Below are 22599 nucleotides of genomic sequence, written 5' to 3'. Positions count from 1 at the left end.
AAGTTCACAACTTTAGATTGTTCATGTTTTACTCGCTCACTGACTGTGATCATAAGAACAGATAGAAATTAAAACAGAGAATATCATTTATTTACAAGTTTTGTTTTTGAGTCTTTTAACGACTAAAAATATGTAGTTTTTGTTCTAGTCTTTGCAGTTCTTTATATTTGCTTTTAGGGCTAAATTTAATTAAATATAATTAAAAATGGAGACAAAAAGATAAAAAATAAAAGCGTCAGTTTTACTGCTTTACAAAAGATATTTTTTCTGTTTTCATTTCTGTCGTGGAAGAGGATAAACGTTGATTATTCAACATGGAAAATTAAATTCCACTTATCAACAAATAAGCAAACAAACATGAAGATCAAAGTGTGTTATTAGTCATTTATTGAATAAAAAAGAAAGTTAGAATAGTTTAAAAGCCACAGGCAGAGCAAATAAAAGTGGAGAAAGATGTAAAAATCATTGATCTTGTTCAGAAAAAATCAACCACTGCAATGAAAATAAAAACTAAGTTAGACATTGATTACAGCACAAGATCTGTTCAAAGAATTTAGACCATGGAAGGGTTCAAATACACCACAATGTGAGGAAAACCTCCTTTAACGGCCAAACACAACATTTATAGAATTAAATAGGTTAAAAAATGTTGAATTTACAGAGTTCACTGTAATCTGGATAGTCCTGGTGGGTTTAAATTCTACTGGAATCATATCGATGCTGAAAACATTTTTATCCAGAGAAAGCTAGGGTTATGGGAGATGTGATGGAAACATAAAATCTGGTAGAATTTGTTGATGAAACCAGAAATTCAGAATCTTATAAAAAAAAATAACGGATTGAAGCACTTATTTATTGTAAAAATGAAAAATGGATCCATCAATAAGACATAAATGACAGAAGAGCACAGAATACTTTGGAAAGAGTGATACAGATGAAGGAAGTTCTTATTTCATCACTAGAACAGGACTTAAAGACTCACATCAGGATCAAGTGTGGCTGCGCAAAAAGCTGATTTTCACTGGACAATAATGTGTGAAAGTCTGTCAGCAGTTTGGAGATTCACTGCTTCCTCTCTCATTTCACACTTTGTGCAGCTCAAATGCTTTTAGTTCAAGTGAGCATCAGAGGAACACCACATCCTGATTTTCACTCTCAACATTTGACTGGAAAAAGACGCAAACACCACATTTGGCTCCTGGAAGAATCACAACTTCCATCTTTGAAGAGGAACAAGTTTACAAGGAATCATTTAGAAGGATTTGACAAAGAAACACATTTAATCCATGAATGTGAAAACATGTTTGTGAGGGACAGAGTCATGGAGAGACTCAACTATCTGTTCAACACTGTTTCTGTACCAGGAGGAGACTCTGGAGACTCAACTCAGCACAGAGACACTGAGGAACCAGACCAGACCCAGAATCCAGGATAGAGAGGTTGAGTGAATGTGGTGTTGAAGGTGTGGAGGTGGATCAGAGAGTCAGAGGAGACTCTGTAGAAGGACAGAGTTCCAGCAGGAACATCCACATAAACTGAAACTCTGTGAGAGACTGAGGAGGACCTGATGGACATTTCACTCTTATTGTGCCAGACATAGTAACCACCATTAGAGCAGATCAGACTCCAGGACTGATCATTAGATCCAAACCAACAGTCATCACTGTCTCCTTTCCTTCTGATTCCTCTGTAACTCACTGATATTTCAACGACTCCTCTCCACTCCACCTCCCAGTAACAGCGACCAGTCAGACCAGTTTCACACAGCAGCTGCCACCAGTCAAATCTGTCTGGATGATCAGGATACGGCTGATCCTTCTGCACATTTGTCACCTTCCTGTTGTTGTCAGACAGTTTGAGGTTTCTGTTTACTGTGTTGGTGTCGACTGTGAGTTGACAGGAATCTGATGGAGAGAACAAACACAACACAGCTGCAGTTATTGATGGATCATGTGATCAGTATTAAAGCTTTGATGATGACCTCAGAGATGGGACATTTTGAATTTGCTTGAATGTGCTGCTTTGTTTCCATCAATCCATTAAAACACACTTACACTTCCTCAGACCTGGTGTCAACCATCGGACTCCAGCAGGCGTCACCCTGAAAGGAGGAGGACGGTCAGAGCAGCAGAGACTCTTTCAGCAGTACACATGGACGTTACATGGCTCTCACACTGTTCCACTGATAAAGGACCAGTCCAACATGGAGACACACACACCTGAATGCAGCATCTCTAAAGTCCTGTCCTGTGCTCATCACGTTCCAGCTCAGTTTACACTCATTATTCATCTTCACTAATTTATGCTTCCTCTGTTCATGGAGCTAGGCTAACAGTTCACCCTTCTTCCTGTCTTCATGCTAAGCTAGTGTTCCCAAACTGGTTTTGTCGGCTTTTGAAACGTACTTGGACAGTCTTGGGTAAACAAATTGTATTCAGAGTCCGGACCAACTCTGCGGTGGAGAACGAGGAACTTTATTCAAGCATTGCAGCAGACTGTACACAAATTCAGCTTCTCCACAGCACATTTGGATCTACTTCTCTGTTTGGACCAGAACATGCGCTGTGACTGCGGCTGCACCGACACATCACCCTATCGATGGAAAGGGGCAGGCTTGGCCTGCGACACGAGGATGATAGTTTCCTGAGAGTGTCTGTCTGTCTGTACCTGAGAGTTTCCAGTCTACAGTGTGGATCCTCCATTTTAGCTCTCAGCATCTTCTCTCCTGAGTCTCCTGGATGGTTGTAGCTCAGGTCCAGCTCTCTCAGATTTGAGGTCTTCAAGCTCAGAGCTGAGGCCAGAGAAGCACAGCCTTCCTCTGTGACCAGACAGCCTGACAGCCTGCACACACAAAACAACACAAACCTGAGGGACAACAGTTGACTGGATGTTTCTCACTTTTAATTTTCTTCTTTGTCTTTCAGATACATTTTGCTGCACATTTCATGCATCTCAAGCAAATCAGCAATGATTTGTGGGATTTAATCCTGTCAAAAATAAGAAATGATTCTACTCAGGTTAACTGTTTATCCACTGACAGAAATAACATCAATTTCAAAGTGTGAGTCCTGACCTGAGAGCTTCCAGTTTACAGTGTGGACTCTGCAGTCCAACAGAAAGACGCTTCACTCCTGAATCCTGCAAGTTGTTGTTACTCAGGTCCAGCTCTGTCACACTGGAGGACTGGGAGCTGAGGACTGAGGACAGAGCTCCACAGCTTCTCTCTGACAAATTACAGCCACTCAGTCTGAAGAGACAAAAAGCACATTATACTGATGAAACAGCAGCAAAATGAAAAAAGACCTTCAGTCTCCAACTACTTACACAACTTTCTTGGAGGCTTTGACCACTGGCAGCAGCCTCAGAAGAACCTCCTCTGAAGCAGAGTATTTCTTCAGGTCAAACACGTCCAACTGTTCTCCTGATGACAGTAAGATGAAGCCCAGAGCTGACCACTGAGCAGGAGACATTTCATCTGTGGACAGACGTCCTGATCTCAGGGACTGTTGGATCTCCTCCACCAGAGAAACATCCTTCAGTTCATTCAAACAGTGGAACAGATTGATGGTTCTCTCTGCAGACACATTCTCATTGATCTTCTCCTTGATGTACTTGACTGTTTTCTGATTGGTCTGTGAGCTACTTCCTGTTTGCGTCATCAGGCCTGGTAGTAGATTCTGATTGGTCGGCAGTGACAGACCCAGGAGAAAGCGCAGGAACAAGTCCAGGTGTCCGTTTGGACTCTGTAAGGCCTCATCCACAGCTCTCTGGGGGAAAACTGTTGGATCAACTTTCTCTCTGAACAGTTTTGATGACCATGATGTTGTTTGTTGTTGTTCTTCCAGCAGGTTGATTCCAGAGTTGATGAAGGTCTGATGGACATGAAGAGCCGCCAGAAACTCCTGAACACTCAGATGGACAAAGCAGAACATTTTGTCTTCCTGTTTCCGTCTTCGCTCTGCTTTGAAGATCTCTGTGAACACTCCTGAGTACACTGAGGCTTCACTCACATCAATGCCACTTTCTCTCAGATCTTTCTCATAGAAGATCAGGTTTCCTCTCTGCAGCTGTTCAAAAGCCAGTTTAGCTAATGACTTCATGAACTGAATGCACTTCTCTGGACCGTACTTTTCTTTTGTGTGACCAATCTGAAATCTTAGAAACTCTGTGTACATCTCAGTCAGGGTTCTGGGCAGATCTCCTCCCTCTCTGGTTTCCAGCAGCTCCTCCAGAACTGTAGCAGTGATCCAGCAGAACACTGGGATGTGGCACATGATGTGGAGGCTTCGTGATGTCTTCATGTGGGAGATGATGCTGCTGCTGGCCTGCTCCTTGAATCTCTTCCTGAAGTACTCCTCCTTCTGTGGGTCAGTAAATCCTCTGACCTCTGTTGTAGTGTTGACGAGGTTTTCAGGGATCTGATTGGCTGCTGCAGGTCGTGTGGTTATCCAGAGGCGAGCTGAGCGCAACAGGTTTCCACTGATAAGTTCCCTCAGCAGGACTTCTATTTTAGTTGACTTTGTTATGTCTACAGAGGGAATGTTGTTGACATCAAAGTCCAGATGAAGGCGACTCTCGTCCAGTCCATCAAACACAAACAGCAGTTTGAATCTGCTCTTGTGGTAGCTGCTGTTTCCTGATGACTGCAGAGCTGTAAAGATGTAATTCAGAGCCTCCACTGTGACGTCTTTAGTTTCTGGGATACAGAAATGAATGAGCTCTGCCAAACCAAACTCTTTTCCCTGCAGTGAATTCAGGGCACGGAAAGTGAATGGGAAAATAAGATGCACGTCTTGATTGGTTCTTTCTTCAGCCCAGTCCAACACAAACTTGTGCACAAGAAATGTTTTTCCAATCCCTGCAATCCCATTGGTCAGCACTGTTCTGATGGGTATGTCTTTTCGAGAAGGATGCTTGAAAATGTCTGTGGGTTGGATCTGTGTCTCTGTGTCTGATGGCTTCCACACCTTGTCAATCTGTAGGACCTCATGCTGTGTGTTGACGTGCACGTCCCGGCCAGCTGTGATGTACAGCTCTGTGTAGATATCAACCAGACGCTCCTCATCTGTTGCCCACCCCTCTGTTGTAACCAGAAATGTGTGCTGGAAGTTTGACTGAAGCTTCTGTTGGTAATATCTGATGGGACGTGGTTCTGGTACCGGAACAGTCTCATCTGTGTCAAACAGGAAGGGAACAGTGTGAGGTGTGTGTCTACAGAAATCTCTGTTGTTGGAAAAACACAAGCAACTAAGCAACTAAAAAGTGGTTGGACATTTAATTACTCACCTATAACAGTCACAAGCCAGCCAGTGGAATTTAAACCCTCCAGGGCTATCGAGACTAAACTATTTTTCATCTGAAAAAATAATATTTTCCTATTCATCTCTGTAAATTTATTGTTTTAGCCTATTCAATTGTGTAAATATTTTTGCTTGAACGTTAAGGAGGTTTTCCTAAAATGTGTGTGTATTTGAACCCTTTGATGGTCTAAATTCCTTGAATAGACCTTGTGCTGGAATCACTGTCCAACTTAGTTTTTATTTTCATTGCAGTGGTTGATTTTTGGGCTGCTCAGTAGTGTAGTGATTAGCACTTTTTCCTTGCAGAAAGAAAATCCCCGGTTCAAATCCCGGGGTGGGCCAGGGATCTTTCTGCATGGAGTTTGCATGTTATCCCTGAGCATGCATGGGTTTTCTCCGGGCGCTCCGGCTTCCTCCCACAAAAACATGCTGAGGTTAATTGACTCGTCTAAATTGCCCGTAGGTGTGAATGCGAATGTGATTGTTCGTCTGTGTTTGTAGCCCTGCGACAGACTGCCGACCTGTCCAGGGTGTCCCCTGCCTTCGCACGAGTCAGCTGGGATAGACTGCAGCACCCCCGCGACCCGAGTGAGGATAAAGCGGTGTATAGAGAATGGATGGTTGATTTTTCCTCAGCAAGATCAATGATTTTTTAATACATCTTTCTACAATTTTATTTGGTCTGCCTGTGGGTTTAAACTATTATAACCTTCTTTTTATTCAATAAATTACTAATAACACACTTTGATCTTCATATTTGTTTGCTTATGTGTTGATAAGTGGAATTTAATTTTTCATGTTGAATAATCACAGCTTTTTCTTCTTCAGACAAGATTTGTCCTCTTCCCATGGCAAGAATTATTTGTAAAAATGAAAATAGAAAAAGTATCTTTTGTAAAGCAGTAAAATTAATGTTTGTATTTTTGTTCTTATCTTTTTGTCACCATTTTTAATTATATTTAATTAAAGCAAATATAAAGAACTACAAAGACAACATCAAAAAACACATATTTTTAGTAGTGAAAAGACTTAGAAACAAAACTTGAAAATATGTAATATTCTATATTTTAATTTAGATTTGTTCTTATTATTATACAGTCAGTGACTGGGTAAAACATGAACAACATAAAGTTATGAACTTCAACTTTAACTTCTTTCAAACCGATCTTTCTTGAAACAATTAAAAAAAAACTGAGGCCAAAGTGTGATGGTTAAATAAACATAAACTACTAATATTCATCGATAAACAGTCTGTGCTAATATCCCAGTTTAACCGCTATAGAACCGTCAGAACCAGCGGCAGATTTCAAAAAGTCTTCCCAAGATAAGGCTCCTCTTGGCGGCTACAGTGCGGCTGACCATCCAGTTTTAGCTGTCTAACCTCTCAAACAGTAGGAGTAAATTTTTGATCAGGCTTTTCTTGATAGATTGACCACAGATTGGGATATTGTTTTTTTGGCTACCCAAGTCTCCATAATGTGGGCAGAGTGAGAACACTTCCGGGTATTTCATCTGTTCTTGGCCAGATGTGTACTTTGAATTGGATCAGTCCTTGGTCTCCGACTGATGACGTTTCATGAGTACGCAAGAACACAAGTACGGATCACAGACTGTACAGTCTATAATATAGACAAGTATGCATATTGAGAAATGGCCGATGTTTATGGGTCTTGTCCTGATTGATGCACCAAAACACCAGCAGCGCATTCTGAGATTTGTAGTAATAGTGGTGCATGTGCTATATAATACCAGTGGGCAAGCTCTAGTAGTATTTGTTGTTGCCTTGTGGGCCTATTATAATTACATTGAGGGCCAAATCTGGCCTGTGGGACAGAGTTTGATACCTATGCTTTCGACAATTGAACCTAAAAACAGAGAGCTGGACCAGCAGCTCAGTTCTGGGCTCACTGGGGCCCTTATCAAAGTACACTGCAGTCAAAAGTTTTAGAACGCCCCAATTTTTCCAGTTTTTCATTGAAATTCAAGCAGTTCAAGTCCAATGAGAAGCTTGAATTGGTGGTGAACTGCCAGAGATAAAAAAAAGATAAGGTTACCCAAAACTGAAAAATAATGTACAGTTCAGAATTATAAAAAATGGCCTTTCTCGGGAACAAGAAATGGGTTAAAAACTTCAAGCAATGGAAGTTGATCAAGCCTTGAAAGTTGGAGCTACCAAATCATACAGGAGTCCCAACTTTCCTAGATTCCTTCCAACCCCCTCTGTCTGCATAAAGTAGTGTTGGAACACACTGTGGAACCCTCCAGATCATTATTTGAACAGCATTGTACTGCTGAAGTAGTGTGTTGCTACAAAAAATGGAGAAGAAAAGGCAATTACCTATAGAAGACAGACTGACCATCATAACACTTAAATGTAGGTCTTTCCTACAGAGAAACTGAAGACAATCAAGGTGTCACTGAGTACAGTTTTCTTCACCATCAAAAGACACTCAGAAACTAGCTTAAAATGGACACCAGTTCAGAAAATTGGATTTGAGGATCACCAGCCACAAAACTGACCGTTCTGCTACAGCTACACTACAACCTGCTGCCTCATGCAACTCCATAGACAACCACTGTTCTGTGTTTTACAACCTGCTTAAACTCAGCTTCCATTTCAGGCATGATGAACTGCTGCCATCTTTCTTTACAGACCAAACAATCCATCAGTTTTACCTTCAGTCTGAGGAAGAGGAGGCTGAGTCTGAGAGGAGGAAGGTTCTCTGTTCTCTGAAGGTTCTCCAACATCACTGACATGCACTGACAGAGAGAGATCACGTTATATTCTCCACTGTTTACTGCTTTCATTCATTTCAGTTACAACAGACTTAGAAGGGACTTTACGTTGACATTTATTCACACGTTTATGGTGTTGATTAACTCAGGTTTTCTGACACCATCATGCATCTTTCTGACTGTAATGATATCATGTTGTTCTTGTCCTGTGACTGACCTTCTGGTCCTGAGCTGCTGGCAGGAATCCTCTGCAGCAGATCATTCCTGGAGATCTTCTCTAAAACCACCCTGGTCACCTGCACAGCTCTCTGAAGTCCATAAGTCTCCACCATCACATCCACAGTCTCACACCTGTCTAGTGTCTGTAGTCGGCATTTTGTGATCGCTGGGAGGTCTTGAACATTGTTGGGCTGCTTCAGGAACCACTGGAATGTAGACAGCTGATCATCTCTCAGATCCTCCAGGATGTTCAAGAGCACCTCTGACGTCATCGTGGCTCCCTGATAAAATCAAAGAAGCAGTTAATGAACAGTTGTGTTGTTGACAAAAAGGAAACTCAAAACTACAAAAATTGTAAAAAATAAATAAATAAATGAATAATAATAAAAAAAAGACAAATTCAGGAACAACATGCCTAAAATGAGATGCACACAGGTAAAAATGAGACAAAATAAGACAGAAAACAACAAAAATTAGATAAACTAACACAAAATATAAAAATGAGAAATGAGACAAATTAAGACACAAAATGACAAAAATGAGATTAACACACAAAATGATAAAAATTAGACAATTTGAGACAAAATAACAAAAATAAGACAAAATAACAAACAAAATGCTGAAAATGAGACAAATAAAGTCAGAAAATAATAAAAATTAGTAAATTTAGTCCCAAAATGGCAAAAAATGAGACAAATTAAGACACAAAATGGTAAAAATGAGACAAATTAAGGCAGTAAATGCTGAAAGAAATGAAGATGTGCAGAGCTCAGACAGAGAAAGGGAAATCAGAGACTATCTCTGGTCCAGCTGGTCTTCATGAGATGAATATTACTTTAGCATTATGTATCTGAGGATGAATCTTTCAGACCTAAATATGATCTGATGGAGTTCATCTTTTCATTTTAAGATCATAAGTAGACCCTTAATTCTTTAGAATATCCAGATATCGGAATTATAGAGTGAAAAATGGAAGAAATGTCCCAAATAAAGAACATGAATCCTAAAAGCTGCTCGTGTCCGTATTCAGCTCTTGTAGATCCATGTCGTCTTTATCCTGCACTGGCCTTGATCACTAATAGAAGTTATGAGTGTGAATGGAGATCCTTGTTCTACTTCTGTTTTACTACAAACATACGGTTCACACAATGTTCTAGTTCTACATGTGTTGTTGAAAAATCAAATGTTCAAAGCATTTCCATCCTACAACTGTTGAACTGAAGTTCTGCTGATAAGAACAACTCATGTTTAGAACTGTCTGACAAACACAAATGATATTTACTGATAAAACATTGATTTCAGCATCAGTTTGATAATTTCTGCTGGTTGGGAACACCCCCAACATGCAGAGCTGGACTGGGGCAAAAAATCAGCCCTGGCATTTGTGGCCCAGACCTGGTCCACTGAATCAAGCACTAATTGTTGAAGGCAATGACAAAAAAACTGAGAAAGAGGTCAGATTTTATGAACATAAATTCAAAAACATCTTTCGAGACCGACACAAGCTTGTTGACAAGTTGGAAAAAATTGCAATCCAGTAGAATAGGGATATTCAACTAAAATTCAAAGTGGTCCAGTCTGAGAAAATGTATTAAAGCAAAGGTCCAGATAAGCATAATGTCCAGGCTGAATTAGTGCGATATATGTTGATGTAACCTGGTAGTATTATTAGCGTCTGCATGTAATCAGTCACTGACCATCAAATCAATTTCAGTACGGCAATAGTTTTTTAATAAATAACTTTTTATATAACTGTACATCTAAAAATAAAATACAGAACTTAAAAAAATGAATGAACAACCTGAACTAACATATAGACATAGATAATACCTAAATCTAAAATGTTTTTTTAAAGTTGAACTTTTTTTTTCCTGTATCATTTCACTGCCCTTATATCTCTGCTGCTTACTGGGAGAACCGAGCTGCAGGTTGTCCTGCCAGTGTCTTGTATCATGGTCTGAATGGTGTCAGGGCCGTTCTCAAACACACCTGGAGCTCAGTGTCACTCTAGAACGATATTCAGTTTGGATTGTGTTCATAGTTGAGAAAGCTGCCTCTCAGCTGTATGTTCAGAAGAACATAGTCAGCATGTACAGGACTATTTTTTCTCAGTGTTGCGCTTTTTGTGTTTCTATTTAGTCTGTCCCTTGCCTCTAAACTATTTTCTGAACACTGAGCTTGCGTAGCGGCTACAATGCAGAGACTTCATTGGCTGAGTAGCATCACATGGGATGTCTGAATTCGTATGTAATTGGTTTGTGTGTTTTCTGAGCTGGAAACCAACGGCATAAACACTGGAAAAGCTGCGCTGTGAAAATAGAAGCGACCCGTGAAATGTAAAATCTGATTAAAATGTATAACTGACAGGTCCGTGTGAACCTGTTGACCAGCCCCAGGAGACACTGGCCCCCCGGGACAGTGCCCAGTATGCCAGATGCAGTCCACCCCTGCATGTCTGAAGATTTGGTTTAAATTTATGTATAGACTCAAAGTCACAACAAATGATGTAAAAATAACTCCCCCAAAATGCAAAAATCAACACAAAAAAGGTGCAAAATCACTTTTTAAAAATGCCTGAAAAACATAAAAAAGACAGTTGTACCACAAAAACACTCAAAACAGCAACAAATGATGTAAAATAACTTCGAAAGACTGCAGTCATCACTAAAATGTGCAAAATCAACACAAAAGGTGCAAAATCACTTTTAAAAATTGCAAAATTAACTTTTAAAAGCCACTAAATTACCATAAAAACACTCAAAATGCCATCAAATGCTGTGAAATAACCTCATAAAGACTGAAATCAACACAAAAATGTACAAAAGCACTGCAACAAAAGATGAAAGCTTGTCTCAACATAATGAAAAAATGTGCAAAATCACAACAAAAATGTGCAAAATCAGTTTTAAAAAATGCAAAATTGAAATTAAAAGTCACTAAATTTCTACAGAAACACTCAAAATACCAACAAATTATGTGAAATAACCTCATAAACACTGAAATAAGTGCAAAAAAAGTAAAAAAAAAAATCACTTCTAAAAATGCAAAATCAACGACGACTGTTTTGACAGGAACAGATGAGTGCGCAGTCAGATGCTGAAACAACAACACGTGTTCTCATATTTTTGGCTTTTAGATCTGAAATCTAAACAAAGTATGTCATAAATTTATTTTACTGAACAGTAAAAACAGCAAAACTATGAAACTTTAAACTTCATATACTTAAACATGACAATGTTAATGATAATATGATATGATAACGATAACTTTGAAGAGCATTTAGGTCTGACTCCATCCCATAATGCAGGAAGTCTCTTTAATTTATGTCCAAATCCAAATGAAATGAATGTGACTGATTGAATATTGTGTGTAATAAATACCAATAAATAATCAATGTTCCGATTTGTGGAAACAGGCCAGACATTAAAACGCATTTATGCATTTTCTGCATAAATTTGAACAGTTTGAGTCATTTTTGCACAAGTTTTAAGCAATTTTCAACAAACTTTAAGAATAGTTTGACATATTTTAACTAATTTTACCTAACTTTGAGTTATTTTAACAAATCTTGAATAATTTTGAGTAATTTTGGACGAATTTCAAACTAATTCCAGATCACATTCAGACTATTTAAAGTCATTTTGGACAAATTTTGAGTCGTTCTGGAATTTTTAACTCACTTTGGAGTAGTTTTGAGTTATTTTGGACCAGCTCTGGACTCATCTGACCACAGAATCTTCTCCACTTCCTGGCTGTCCGGTTCTTGTGTTCTTGGTCCAACAACGCCGGGCTAACCTCTGTCTCTCATTGGTCAGAGGCTTCTTGACAGCCTTGTAGGACCTTCAGCCATGATCTAAAAGTCTGCTGGAACACTGGACACCAGTTTGGTTTGACCACTGCTGCTGAAGCTCCTGTCATGTCAGTGCCTGGTTTTCCATGAGGATCAGGATGAGGTCATTTCTTGCTGAAGAAACTCTTGGACGTCCAGATGTTGGTTTGTCTTCCAGCTGTTGGTTGGTCTGTATTTCTGCAGAGTGAATCCAACTGCTGAAGGACTGCATCTGGACTTCCTGTTCATGTGGTTACAGCTGCAGCCTTCCTGTCTGAGAATCTGGGTCTTCACTCATGTTTCCTGTTTTAGGTTCTTTGAGTGTTTTTTGTCTCTGAAGAACTTTCTAATGTGCTGCTTTATAAAGACACAAAGCAAAATCACCCAAAACTCAACATTTCTTCTGTATTTTTGTGGAACCAATCAGTTTTCAGGTTTTAATGTCTTTTTTAGGATGTGTTTAGTTTTCTGGCTGTGACTGAACTAAAAGAAATTACACTTGAAGACCTCAGAGGGATTCTTAATGCAGGATTTCATAAATGCATGGGGAGTCCCAAAACTTTGTTCCACCACTGTTTGGTCCACACAATGTTCTAGTTCTACGTGTGTTGTTGGAAAATCAAACGTTCAAAGCATTTCCATCCTACAACTGTTGAACTGAAGTTCTGCTGATAAGAACAACTCATGTTTAGAACTGCCTGACAAACACAAATGATATTTACTGATAAAACATTGATTTCAGCATCAGTTTGAGAACTCCTGCTGGTTGGAAACACCCCAACATGTCTGAAGATTTGGATTTAGGAAAAAAAGATTTATTTAATTTTTTAATTGTGTCACAACAACGTTGTTTTAGAGTTAAAATATGACGAATGATTCAATCAATATTATGTTCTATAGATATATAAAAGATAAAAACCAGTTTAAAGTGTCTTTTACTCACATTCAGACGGAGAAAAGGAGCTGCAACATGAAGATGGTAAAAGCAGAACTAATTTGAGGAACAGGAAGTGGTGTCACATCACTGTTGTCAAGACAACCAAGCAGGAAACCTGATGGATCAGTTTGTGGTGAGTTAGAACAGAACTCTGTGAAAATGTGTGTTTGGGAACATTTTCCATTTCTTTCTAATTCTGTAAATATGAAGCTTTTAGGAAGAATAAAGAAGAATCAATCCCAGAAGTGATGACTCCATTTCAACACTAAATGTCCTGAGAAGCTGTTTTACAGGAACTACAGTCAGAGAGGGAATCTACACTCTACATGTCACCTGAGGAATCCAAACCTTCTCTGGCTTCATCTTCTTCTTTGTCTGCTGCTGTGGACTTTAATCCACTCCTCATTTCAATGTGGAAGCTCAATAGTTTAGTGTTCTGCTCTCCTTTAGTCTCTTCTTGGATTTGATCACTTTATGACTTTTTCTGGCTCTTTGCTTTAAACCACTTCCTGTCGTTTTTCCACATTCATGAAAATGTCCTTTAGATGAGATGAATCCAATCAAACTTTGAAGAATTTCACTCATTCTTTCCCATTTCATTGCTTCATTGGTATATTTGACTCTCATAATTCCACACAGTTTGGTAAATGTCACACTTTGAGCCTCTAGAGCCACAACATCACTTTGTAAATTCTGTTTTTAAGGATCATTTAATGTCCTTACAACTGAGAACCTGCCTCACTAATTCACTTTCATGCTGTTTTAATGTGAAATATTGAACATTTTCCTCCATTTATCTGATATCTTCCAGACGAAATCAGCCAACAGTGTCTAAAATCACTGATTGTAGCTGCTCCACTGTTTACTTGTGTGTTTTTCTCCATATCTTCAGAATAATTCCTCCTCTGGTTCTTCAGGCTGTTTCCAGTCCAGCAGCAGCAGCGCCCTCTGCAGGTTGGACAGATAAAAGCTTCCAGCATCTATCTGCGATTCCCAGCTTCTCCCATCCAGGAACTCGCCAGGCCCCACCCTGCTGACTTCTAGCAAACATTGAAGGAACAAAAAGGGATGTGAGCAGTTTTCTGAGAGTCCATGTTGAGCAGCAGTGGAGGCTGGATGTGAGGAAGAGGAGGTGGATCAGCTGATGCTGCTTTGTTGGCTTTAGATTCAGATCCAGGATCAGGTGAGCTCAATCAGTCCATGAAGCAACTGGCAGATAGTTTGAAAGCATCAAATGTGAGCAGAATCCCAGAAGAGCTGAGTCATTTGTGGTGCTTTAGAAGAGAAATCCAAAGTGATGCAGGTTTGTTCTGTGTGGTCTCTGCACTCCTTCATGTTGGAGCTGAGATCAAATCAGAAGGAAAAAGCTCAAAGTTTTCATGTTAGGCTGAAACAGACGCTGCTGATGCTGCTTTTAAAGTGAGCTTGGCTCCATGAACCAGTTGAAGATTCTCTCTGAGGGACTTTTAGTTGAGATGTTTGCTGCTGCTGATGATCCATGTAGAGCACATCTTTAGTCCCAGCATCATGAGGAGCATTAAAGAAGGAAACATGGATTCATGTGGAACATTTACAACAAGCACACCAACACTGTCAAACATCTGAGGGAGAAAAGACGCCAGTGAGTCTTTCTGCACTCAACTTTATCTGACAAGAAAACAAGCAGAAAAGATGGAAGTAGAAACGGCAGAGGAAATCTCTGAGAGAGATTTGTGTAAAAGGCTGTAAAAAGCAGCTTTGGATCTTGAAGAATCCTCAGATCGGCTCATTTCCAGTCTGATGAGGTCAACACCCAGACAGCTTTAATTTGAAGGGACTGAACAGGAAAACAGTGAGACTTTTGACTTCTTTCAAAGCTGTTTCACTGGAATCATGTTTTAATACGAGTCATTTTAAATACAGACACGTGAAATGAAAGAAAACACTCATTAAATCAATACTGAGCGTGTAATGTTGAATGAACTGATCCATCATCTGGTGTTTGATCTCATTTAGAATTCACAATAACATAAAATACAGCTGTAGTCATTAAATTCAGACATTTAAAATCTAAATAAACACATTTTTTAATCAATGAAACCTTTAATTCATTGAACACAGAAAACCATCCTTTAATGTCTTCCCTTAAAATGAGCAACATTTTTAAAATATAGCTGCAAAGTAAAAGTTTCACACTAAAGATGAATCACTGATGAACATTTAATGGCATTAACTCAATTATTATGAGGAAACAGAAATCCATTTCTAGTATTTCTATCAAATATATTTATGTCTGTAAAATATCCTGGACATCAATAAAAATGTCTGCAGAGTGAAATATATGAGTCCATCTAAATGGCTCCTTGTATTGGTGCCACACTGGCCAATCACTGGAGACAAAACATGAATGAAGAATTCAGTGTCCTGGAAAAGGTGAACTCCTCGTCTGTGACACCATCCTGGATCCACGGTTCAAAGAGGTTGGCTTTAGCAATCCAAAGGCTGACAGGGAGTGTTCTAGCCTTATTGAAGAGTCAACAGAAGATGTTCCTCTGGAGAATTCAGCAACATCTACCAGTGAAGAGAACTACAACTTGTGGGCTTTGCTGGACAGCATGTAGAGTCTCAGCACCACACCGGCTGTAGTGGAGATCCAGAGGTTTGTATATGGAGTACTGCTGGAATATCAGCTGTTTCATTCACTCAGTCATTCATTGCCTTTCTGTGTGTCTCAGGTATTTAAATCATTTCACGGTGAGAATTGATTAGGTGTGGATTTTTATTACCATTTGTAATAAATGTAATCTCAGTATTATCCTGCAGTGGCCTCGGGTTATTTCCTGATATCGCAACTTCATGCCAGAAATTCATTAATTGGTGACTGATGTGCCATTTCTCAAAAGCTGAGTGACAAAGATAATGCTGCAAAGTCCCTTCTTGCTGATATCATCTTTTAAATAGACCAGGCCCATGTAACCTAACACCTTGGTGGGAATGCACTCAGTCAAGCCGATTGTTTCTGCTCACATACAGTTTCTTGTGTGAGATAAGTATGGCCTGGCTGCAGAGAGAACAACAAGGCCTTAAAAGCGTGAATGAGACATCGACTGTCAACGCCTCGGTTTGTCAGATTCTTAACCAGATTCGTGCTCAAGCAGCGCCAAAGTTGACGAGAATGAACATTGTAAACAGCAGTGTGTACGTGTGGTGGCTTTCCAGTAAGATATGGTTTCTGATATCACATCATCCCAGACTAATATTCAGACTATTAGTCAGGATGTGATGAGCTGAGCTGGTGCCTGCTGTGATTCATGTAGCAGCTTCTGAACAGGCAGCATAAATGTTATGGCACAGAGGATGTGAGTCAGGACAGAGAGAATCCAGTTCACTGGGCCATTACTGCAGCTGAAAGGAAGAGGAGGAAGTTGGTTTGAAGATTTGTCACCATAAGATCTGTTTTAGAAAGGGGGTGGGTTCCTCTCAGGAATGTGAAAAGACCTGGGTGTTGGGAAGGTTTTTCCCCTATAAATAAGACTAACTAGTCACAAGATTCAGTATTTGAGGGACAGCTAGTTCTATAGTATGGACGCACAGAAGGCACAATGTCAATGTTCTGTTTGGATCACTTCATGTATTGCATTAAGGTGATAGTTTTAAAAGTTCAGTTAAAAAAACCTTTAAAATCTGTATGTTTTTCTTAAAGTAAAATAACAGCAAATATCTGTAATTTTTAGTTTGAAATAAAAGTGCATTTTTACATTCACACATTATATAATAATAAATTATTATTTGGATAAAATATCATTTTTGTGTGTTTCTCTTTACAATCAACATGTAAATTAATACTTTTTTCTAGGATTTTACTGGAAATTATTGGTAGTTTAACAAAAAAAGTGAAGTTATGTAAAACAGTTTTAGAATATGTAGAATGTTTTTATTTCACAATTTAAAAATTGTGTAAGATAATAAAATCTTACATTTTTAGGATTTGGATATCTTTAAAATGTTGTTTGTTTTGTAGTTTTTGTGTGTTTTGTTGATTTCAATCATTTAATTCAGTAGGTACTATTTTACAGCCAAATGTTATAAAAGGACAAATCACAATTTAAAAAAAAACAGACTTTTGATGTGGACATTTTGCACAGCCTGTTTTTCACAGTTAATATGTGAATTTTAAAAATAAATCTGGGATTTTTCCTCGTTATTATTTGTAATTCTGTAAAATGATGAACTATTGCAGTTTTAAAAAAGTTTTTAAAATGTATTTTTTCAGTATATGGAATATTGGCTAATATGAAAACCAAATAGTGCAAAAACTTCCAGTCTTCACCATAGTTATTATTGAAAACCAGCATTATGAGCTAAAGTGGTTGTTCAGTGGCTAAATCTGCATCATGCATGTGCTGAGCCACAGGTTTGTGCAGAGCAACAGGTCAATCAGAAAGCGACCCTCTTCTCTTTGTTGTCCCTCATCCTCCCAACATGCTCTGGTTGGTTCCTTATTTCACTTCAAATCTTTTGACTGCATCTAAAGTTCTGCTTAAAGCTCATTTGGGGCAGTTGTCCTACTCAGGCACTCATCAGCGGTGCTGGGAGGTGATACATCCATCTGCGCCTGTGACGGCCGCTAATCCTTGACAACTGTGCCCCTCTGGCACCGTATCCGTTGCACTGCTGCTTGTGTGATACAATAGGCTCCCATCCTTTGTCCTTGAAATTGTTTGAATTAGCACAACGGCGGGGGCTGGGGTTGCAAACATCAGAGTTACTCAAAAGGATTGACAAAATCACATGAGCATGATAGCTTGGAGGTGGTAGACGTGTTTGACAGATAATCAGCAGTAAAATCAATACAAGTGACAGATATAGAATCAGTGCAGCCCTTTGAATGAGTCTAACTTTGGACCTCTGCTAGTGTGCTGTGCAGCACAGTGGGCAATGTTTGATCAGTGGTTTATGTCAGAACTGATCCCCTGTAGAAGATGGACTTGTAGTGTGTTTTTAAGGGATCAGTTCTATTAAAATCTGGCCTAAGTTGCCTTATACCTTTATACCTTATTTACCTTTATGAAACATGTTTGCACTTTTATTCAAATCAAATTAAATCAAGCTTTATTGTCATTTAGCTGTAAATACAGCAGAAGTGCACACAAGATGAGCGAATGTTTCTTCAGGATCCAGTTTGAAACAATTAAACTTTATAGTAGAGAAAAAAAAACTTCACTTCATTTTAGTTCATGTTTTTCTACTTCATTTATCTTTAACATGCTAATTTTTCCCAGACAGAGCTATACAATGCGGTACTACACTATAAACATTTACAAAATGAACATTTAGTGAAAGCTTTGTGTTGGTGCACAATGTTGTATTATATTACACCACTAACACATCATTCTGGGACATTAATGTTCATGCTTTTAATCTTGTTACTGCTTTAGAACTGCTAACTGCCTGATTTACTCTAAAGAAGCTTGTGTCTACATTTATTCACTTAATTTAAAGTCATTTTTTCTATTCCATTTATCTAGTGAATCCTTTTTAATAAGTCCTTAAAATGTGTTGTACTGTTTACCATTGATTTCTTTCTTTTATTTCAACTTTATAGATAGATTTATAAACCTATTGTATTTTGACTGATGCACAACAACACAACAAGCCCTCAAAACAAATTTTTCACTTCCAGCACTCATTGCAAACTTCTTGAACCTGTTGTGCTTGCTGATCCATGATCCACTGAACAAATGCTAAATAGGTGTGTGTGGCTGCATGTATGAGTGTGTGCTTAGATAAGCCACATGCAATCACTCGTCCCACCACCAAACTTGCAACATGTCCTCGTTGGACCTTCCAGCAGCCACTGACACTGTCACATTCTGTGACAAAATGTTTAGTTGTGTCAGTTAAACCATCACAAACACTAAGCACACAACACTTCATGACCAGCACACATGCGATGGCCAGGAACCAAACCCGGGTCAACTGCTTGGAAGGCAGCTATGCTCACCACTATACCACCATCGCTATGAAATGGACTGTTTTTGTGTGCTCTCAGGAGTTCAAACGGATAAGAGAAGTTGGTGCAGAGAAAAGGGAGGAAATGAACATCAGCCAGAAGCCCTGATCTCTGTCACGACACACAACATCTTAGTATTTTCTACAGCAAAACAACCTGATGAAAATTAAACTCAATCTTGAATCATTCTCAAAACAACTTCCACATAATGGGAAAGTGATATTGATGAGCCTATTGATTCCACATTCCCATGGTCTGCAGTCTTTTTTTATAACTTTCTTTTCAGACTTTGGCTAGAGTCATTTTGTTGTTTATAGCCTGTATTATATTTTGAACTGCTGGTATTGATTTCAGATTATCCTTTGGTGCACTGCAATTATACAGGGCAAACTAACTTTATTTTGTTCTGTTGTGTTATAACTTAGTACTGTGTTTGATGATCTCTGTCAGATGAGAAGATGAGGTGGAGGACAGTGGAGGAAGTTCCATGGTGTAATGGTCATCACTCTGGGCTCTGGATCCTGGTGTCCCTGGACTTAATGGAGATGATAGGGGATGAAAAGTTGTGTGCATTTTTCTGACCACCAAGCCTGTCCTCCAGTACCCACCAACTTTAACCTCCACCAACAGGTGAGCAGAGACTCTGCTGACCTCAGGAGAGCTGCACGGAGCAACAGGGAGAGACGGAGCTCCAATATTTAAGTGATTAGATCAATGTGTAAAGCAAGGGTGGGAACACGACAGATGATTGTATGTGAAGCCAAATTTTGCGCTTTCATCACACAGAACAGAAAGCAATAGCACAGGAGTTGTCATGGCCGAGTGGTTAAGGCGATGGACTAGAAATCCATTGGGGTCTCCCCGCGCAGGTTCAAATCCTGCTGACAACGTTTGACTCTTTTCTGCAGTGGCGATCTATGAAATAAGAAGAGATGATGTTTAACTGATGATCTCATAATAAGCGCGTGAGAATGTCCTGATTTGAATATCATGTCATTTCTGCACAGGCACTCACCTTTGATATAGAGGATGTGAGTGATGCTTTCAATTGTCATATGTTTCCTCCTACAGTGCATGTATGAGGCCCCAGCTTCAGACTCTGACATCTCCATCAGTATACTTCTTCAAGAATTTAAACCCACCAGGACTATCCAGATTACATTTAACTCTGTAAATAAACATTTTTCAGCCTGTTCAATGTTATAAATGTTCTGTTTGGCCATTAAAGGAGGTTTTCCTCACATTTTGGTGTATTTTAACCCTTTCATGGTCTAAATTCTTTGAACAGATCTTGTGCTGTAATCAATGTCTAACTTAGTTTTTATTTTCATTGCAGTGGTTGACTTTTCCAGAGCAAGATCAATGATTTTTTAATACGTCTTTCTCCAGTTTTATTTGCTCTACCTGTGGGTTTCAACTATTATAACTTTTTTCATTTAATAAATGACTAATAACACATTTTGATCTTCATGTTTGTTTGCTTATTTGTTGAAAAGTGGGATTTAATTTTCCATGTTGGATAATCACAGCTTTTTTATTTGGACAATGTTTATCCTCTTCCATTGCAAAAATGAATTGTTAAAATGAAAATAGAAAAAAGATCTTTTGTAAAGCAGTAAAACTAATGTTTTTATTTTTGTTCTGATCTTTTTCTCGCCATTTTCAATTATATTCAATTAAAATATGCCCTGAAAGCAAATAAAGAACTACAAAGACTGGAACAAAAAATACATATTTTTTGTCTTGAAGACTCAGAAACAAAACTTCAAAATAATATTTTGTGTTTTAATTTATATCTGTTCTTATTATTACAGTCAGTGACTGAGTAAAACATGAACAAAATAAAGTTATAACTTGAACTTCTTTCAAACTGATTTTTCTCTGAACAATAAAAATAAAGTGTGAGGTCAAAGTGTGACGGTTCGATCAACATAAACTACTAATATCCTGTTGAAGCGCGATAGAAGCGTCAGAGCAGCAGATTGTAAAGTCTGGTCCAGATAAGGAGCTCTACAGTGAGGCTGACCGTCCATCATAGCTGTCTAACCTGGACCTCACATCTCTGAAACCGTTGGAGCTCATTTTTAATCCGCTTCATCTGGATAAACTGACCACACATTGGACGTTTTTACAACCACTTTCTCACCTCAAATCATCTGAAAACTACATTTTGTGTCACAATAACAGCAGTATTCCCAAAATACTTGTGTTTCTCTGAAAGTTTCCTCCTCGGTCTTTGCTGCTGGTCTAAATGCATTCTGGGATATTTGGCTCCAAGTCCTCACTAGTCTGGTCTGATGATCCTCCATAATGTGGGCGGAGCCAGAACACATCCAGGTATTTCACTGGTTCTTGATCAGATGCTGCTTTGAACTGGATCAGTACTTGGTCTCTGACGGATGATGTTTTATAAGAACACCAGAACTTAAGTACGGACAAGTACGGTTTTCTCCTGATTGACGAGACAAAACACCAGCAGAGCATTCTGGGATTTGTAGTAAGAACAATATGCGATATAATACCAGCGGTATTTTCTCTGAATTTTTTTGGAATTAAATATAATCTAGATGGGAGATTTTCTTTGGAATTTAAGTGTTTTCTCAGTAGCATGACTGTTAGGAACCATTTTAGCTCCTTTTAGCACCTTTATTTATCCCATTGTGTGGTTTCCAGACTTTATGCTAAGCTAACTGGCTGCTGGCTGTAGATATGTGCTGTCAGTCTCATCTGTGAAACATTAGCATTACATTTTTTTTTAAAGATTGCTTAAGCACGGTTTTGAAAACAGGGCTCAGAATTTCAGATCACTACACACAATTAACACAACCACACACACAATATGCACAACACCTCAGGTCCTGTGCAAAATTAAACATACCATTCAAACAAAACCTTCTTATGTTACTACATGAAACACACACATTTCATGAGGATTAATTCTGTCTGAACCAGATACACACTGCTGTGTTTAACTTCAAACACTTTTAGCAGTTCTACCTCTCAGTGGTTAGATTACTGTCAGTGAAGTACACAGAGAAAGTACAAATACACAACATGGTAAATTCACCAAACACAACACAAGATCAGTGAAAAAGTCTCCTGTGACGATTAATGGCTGCTGGTTAGAGCTTTCATGTTTTCCTGAAGCAGAAGTTTAATGCAGTGTCACTCAAAGCCTGCTGAACCAGTCACATCATGATGTCTCCTGGCTTCGTTTCATGCAAATGATAATTCAGTTCTTTTTTAAGGCCACCAATTATCCAAAATGTGCATCCCCCCCAGCACATGAACACGGCAGCTCTTGTAGGTCAGTTGGTGTGCAGGTTAACAGCTTGGATCCAATTTTAGCAGACTTGAGCAGAAAACAGTCTACTGACGCAAACACGAGCGTTCAAAAGTTTGGGGTCACTTAGAAATGTAAAACATGAAAACCCAACTTTTGAACGGTGGTGCATGTAGATCTATAAAGTCCTCTCCAGTACTCGCTGCAGCTCAAGCACACCAGCTCACCTACGACCGCTCAAACACTGCGTTATGATTTCCATATCCTTCTGTACACTACCGTTCAAAAGTTTGGGGTGATCCA

General features: G+C 38.9%; 1 protein-coding gene and 1 non-coding gene across 2 annotated transcripts; one reads left to right on the top strand and one right to left on the bottom strand.

Moving 5' to 3' along the window:
- Positions 1–370: 370 nt before the first annotated feature.
- LOC127532197 (NACHT, LRR and PYD domains-containing protein 12-like) lies at positions 371–13824 on the bottom strand. The gene is made up of 8 exons (XM_051943538.1): positions 13028–13824; positions 8254–8536; positions 7977–8060; positions 3325–5173; positions 3074–3247; positions 2668–2841; positions 2055–2101; positions 371–1904 (listed from the first exon to the last, which is right to left on the bottom strand). The coding sequence occupies exons 2-8, from the start codon at positions 8525–8527 to the stop codon at positions 1387–1389; spliced, it is 3120 nt and encodes a 1039-aa protein (XP_051799498.1). The 5' UTR covers positions 8528–8536; positions 13028–13824; the 3' UTR covers positions 371–1386.
- A 5997-nt stretch (positions 13825–19821) lies between these two features.
- Positions 19822–19903, top strand: trnas-aga (transfer RNA serine (anticodon AGA)). The gene has a single exon. It is a non-coding gene; the product is annotated as a tRNA-Ser (tRNA).
- The last annotated feature ends 2696 nt before the right edge of the window (positions 19904–22599 follow it).

This window comes from Acanthochromis polyacanthus, chromosome 22, assembly GCF_021347895.1.
Source record: "Acanthochromis polyacanthus isolate Apoly-LR-REF ecotype Palm Island chromosome 22, KAUST_Apoly_ChrSc, whole genome shotgun sequence".
NCBI classification, from domain to species: domain Eukaryota; kingdom Metazoa; phylum Chordata; class Actinopteri; family Pomacentridae; genus Acanthochromis; species Acanthochromis polyacanthus.
This window is presented reverse-complemented; position numbering and strand designations above follow the sequence as displayed.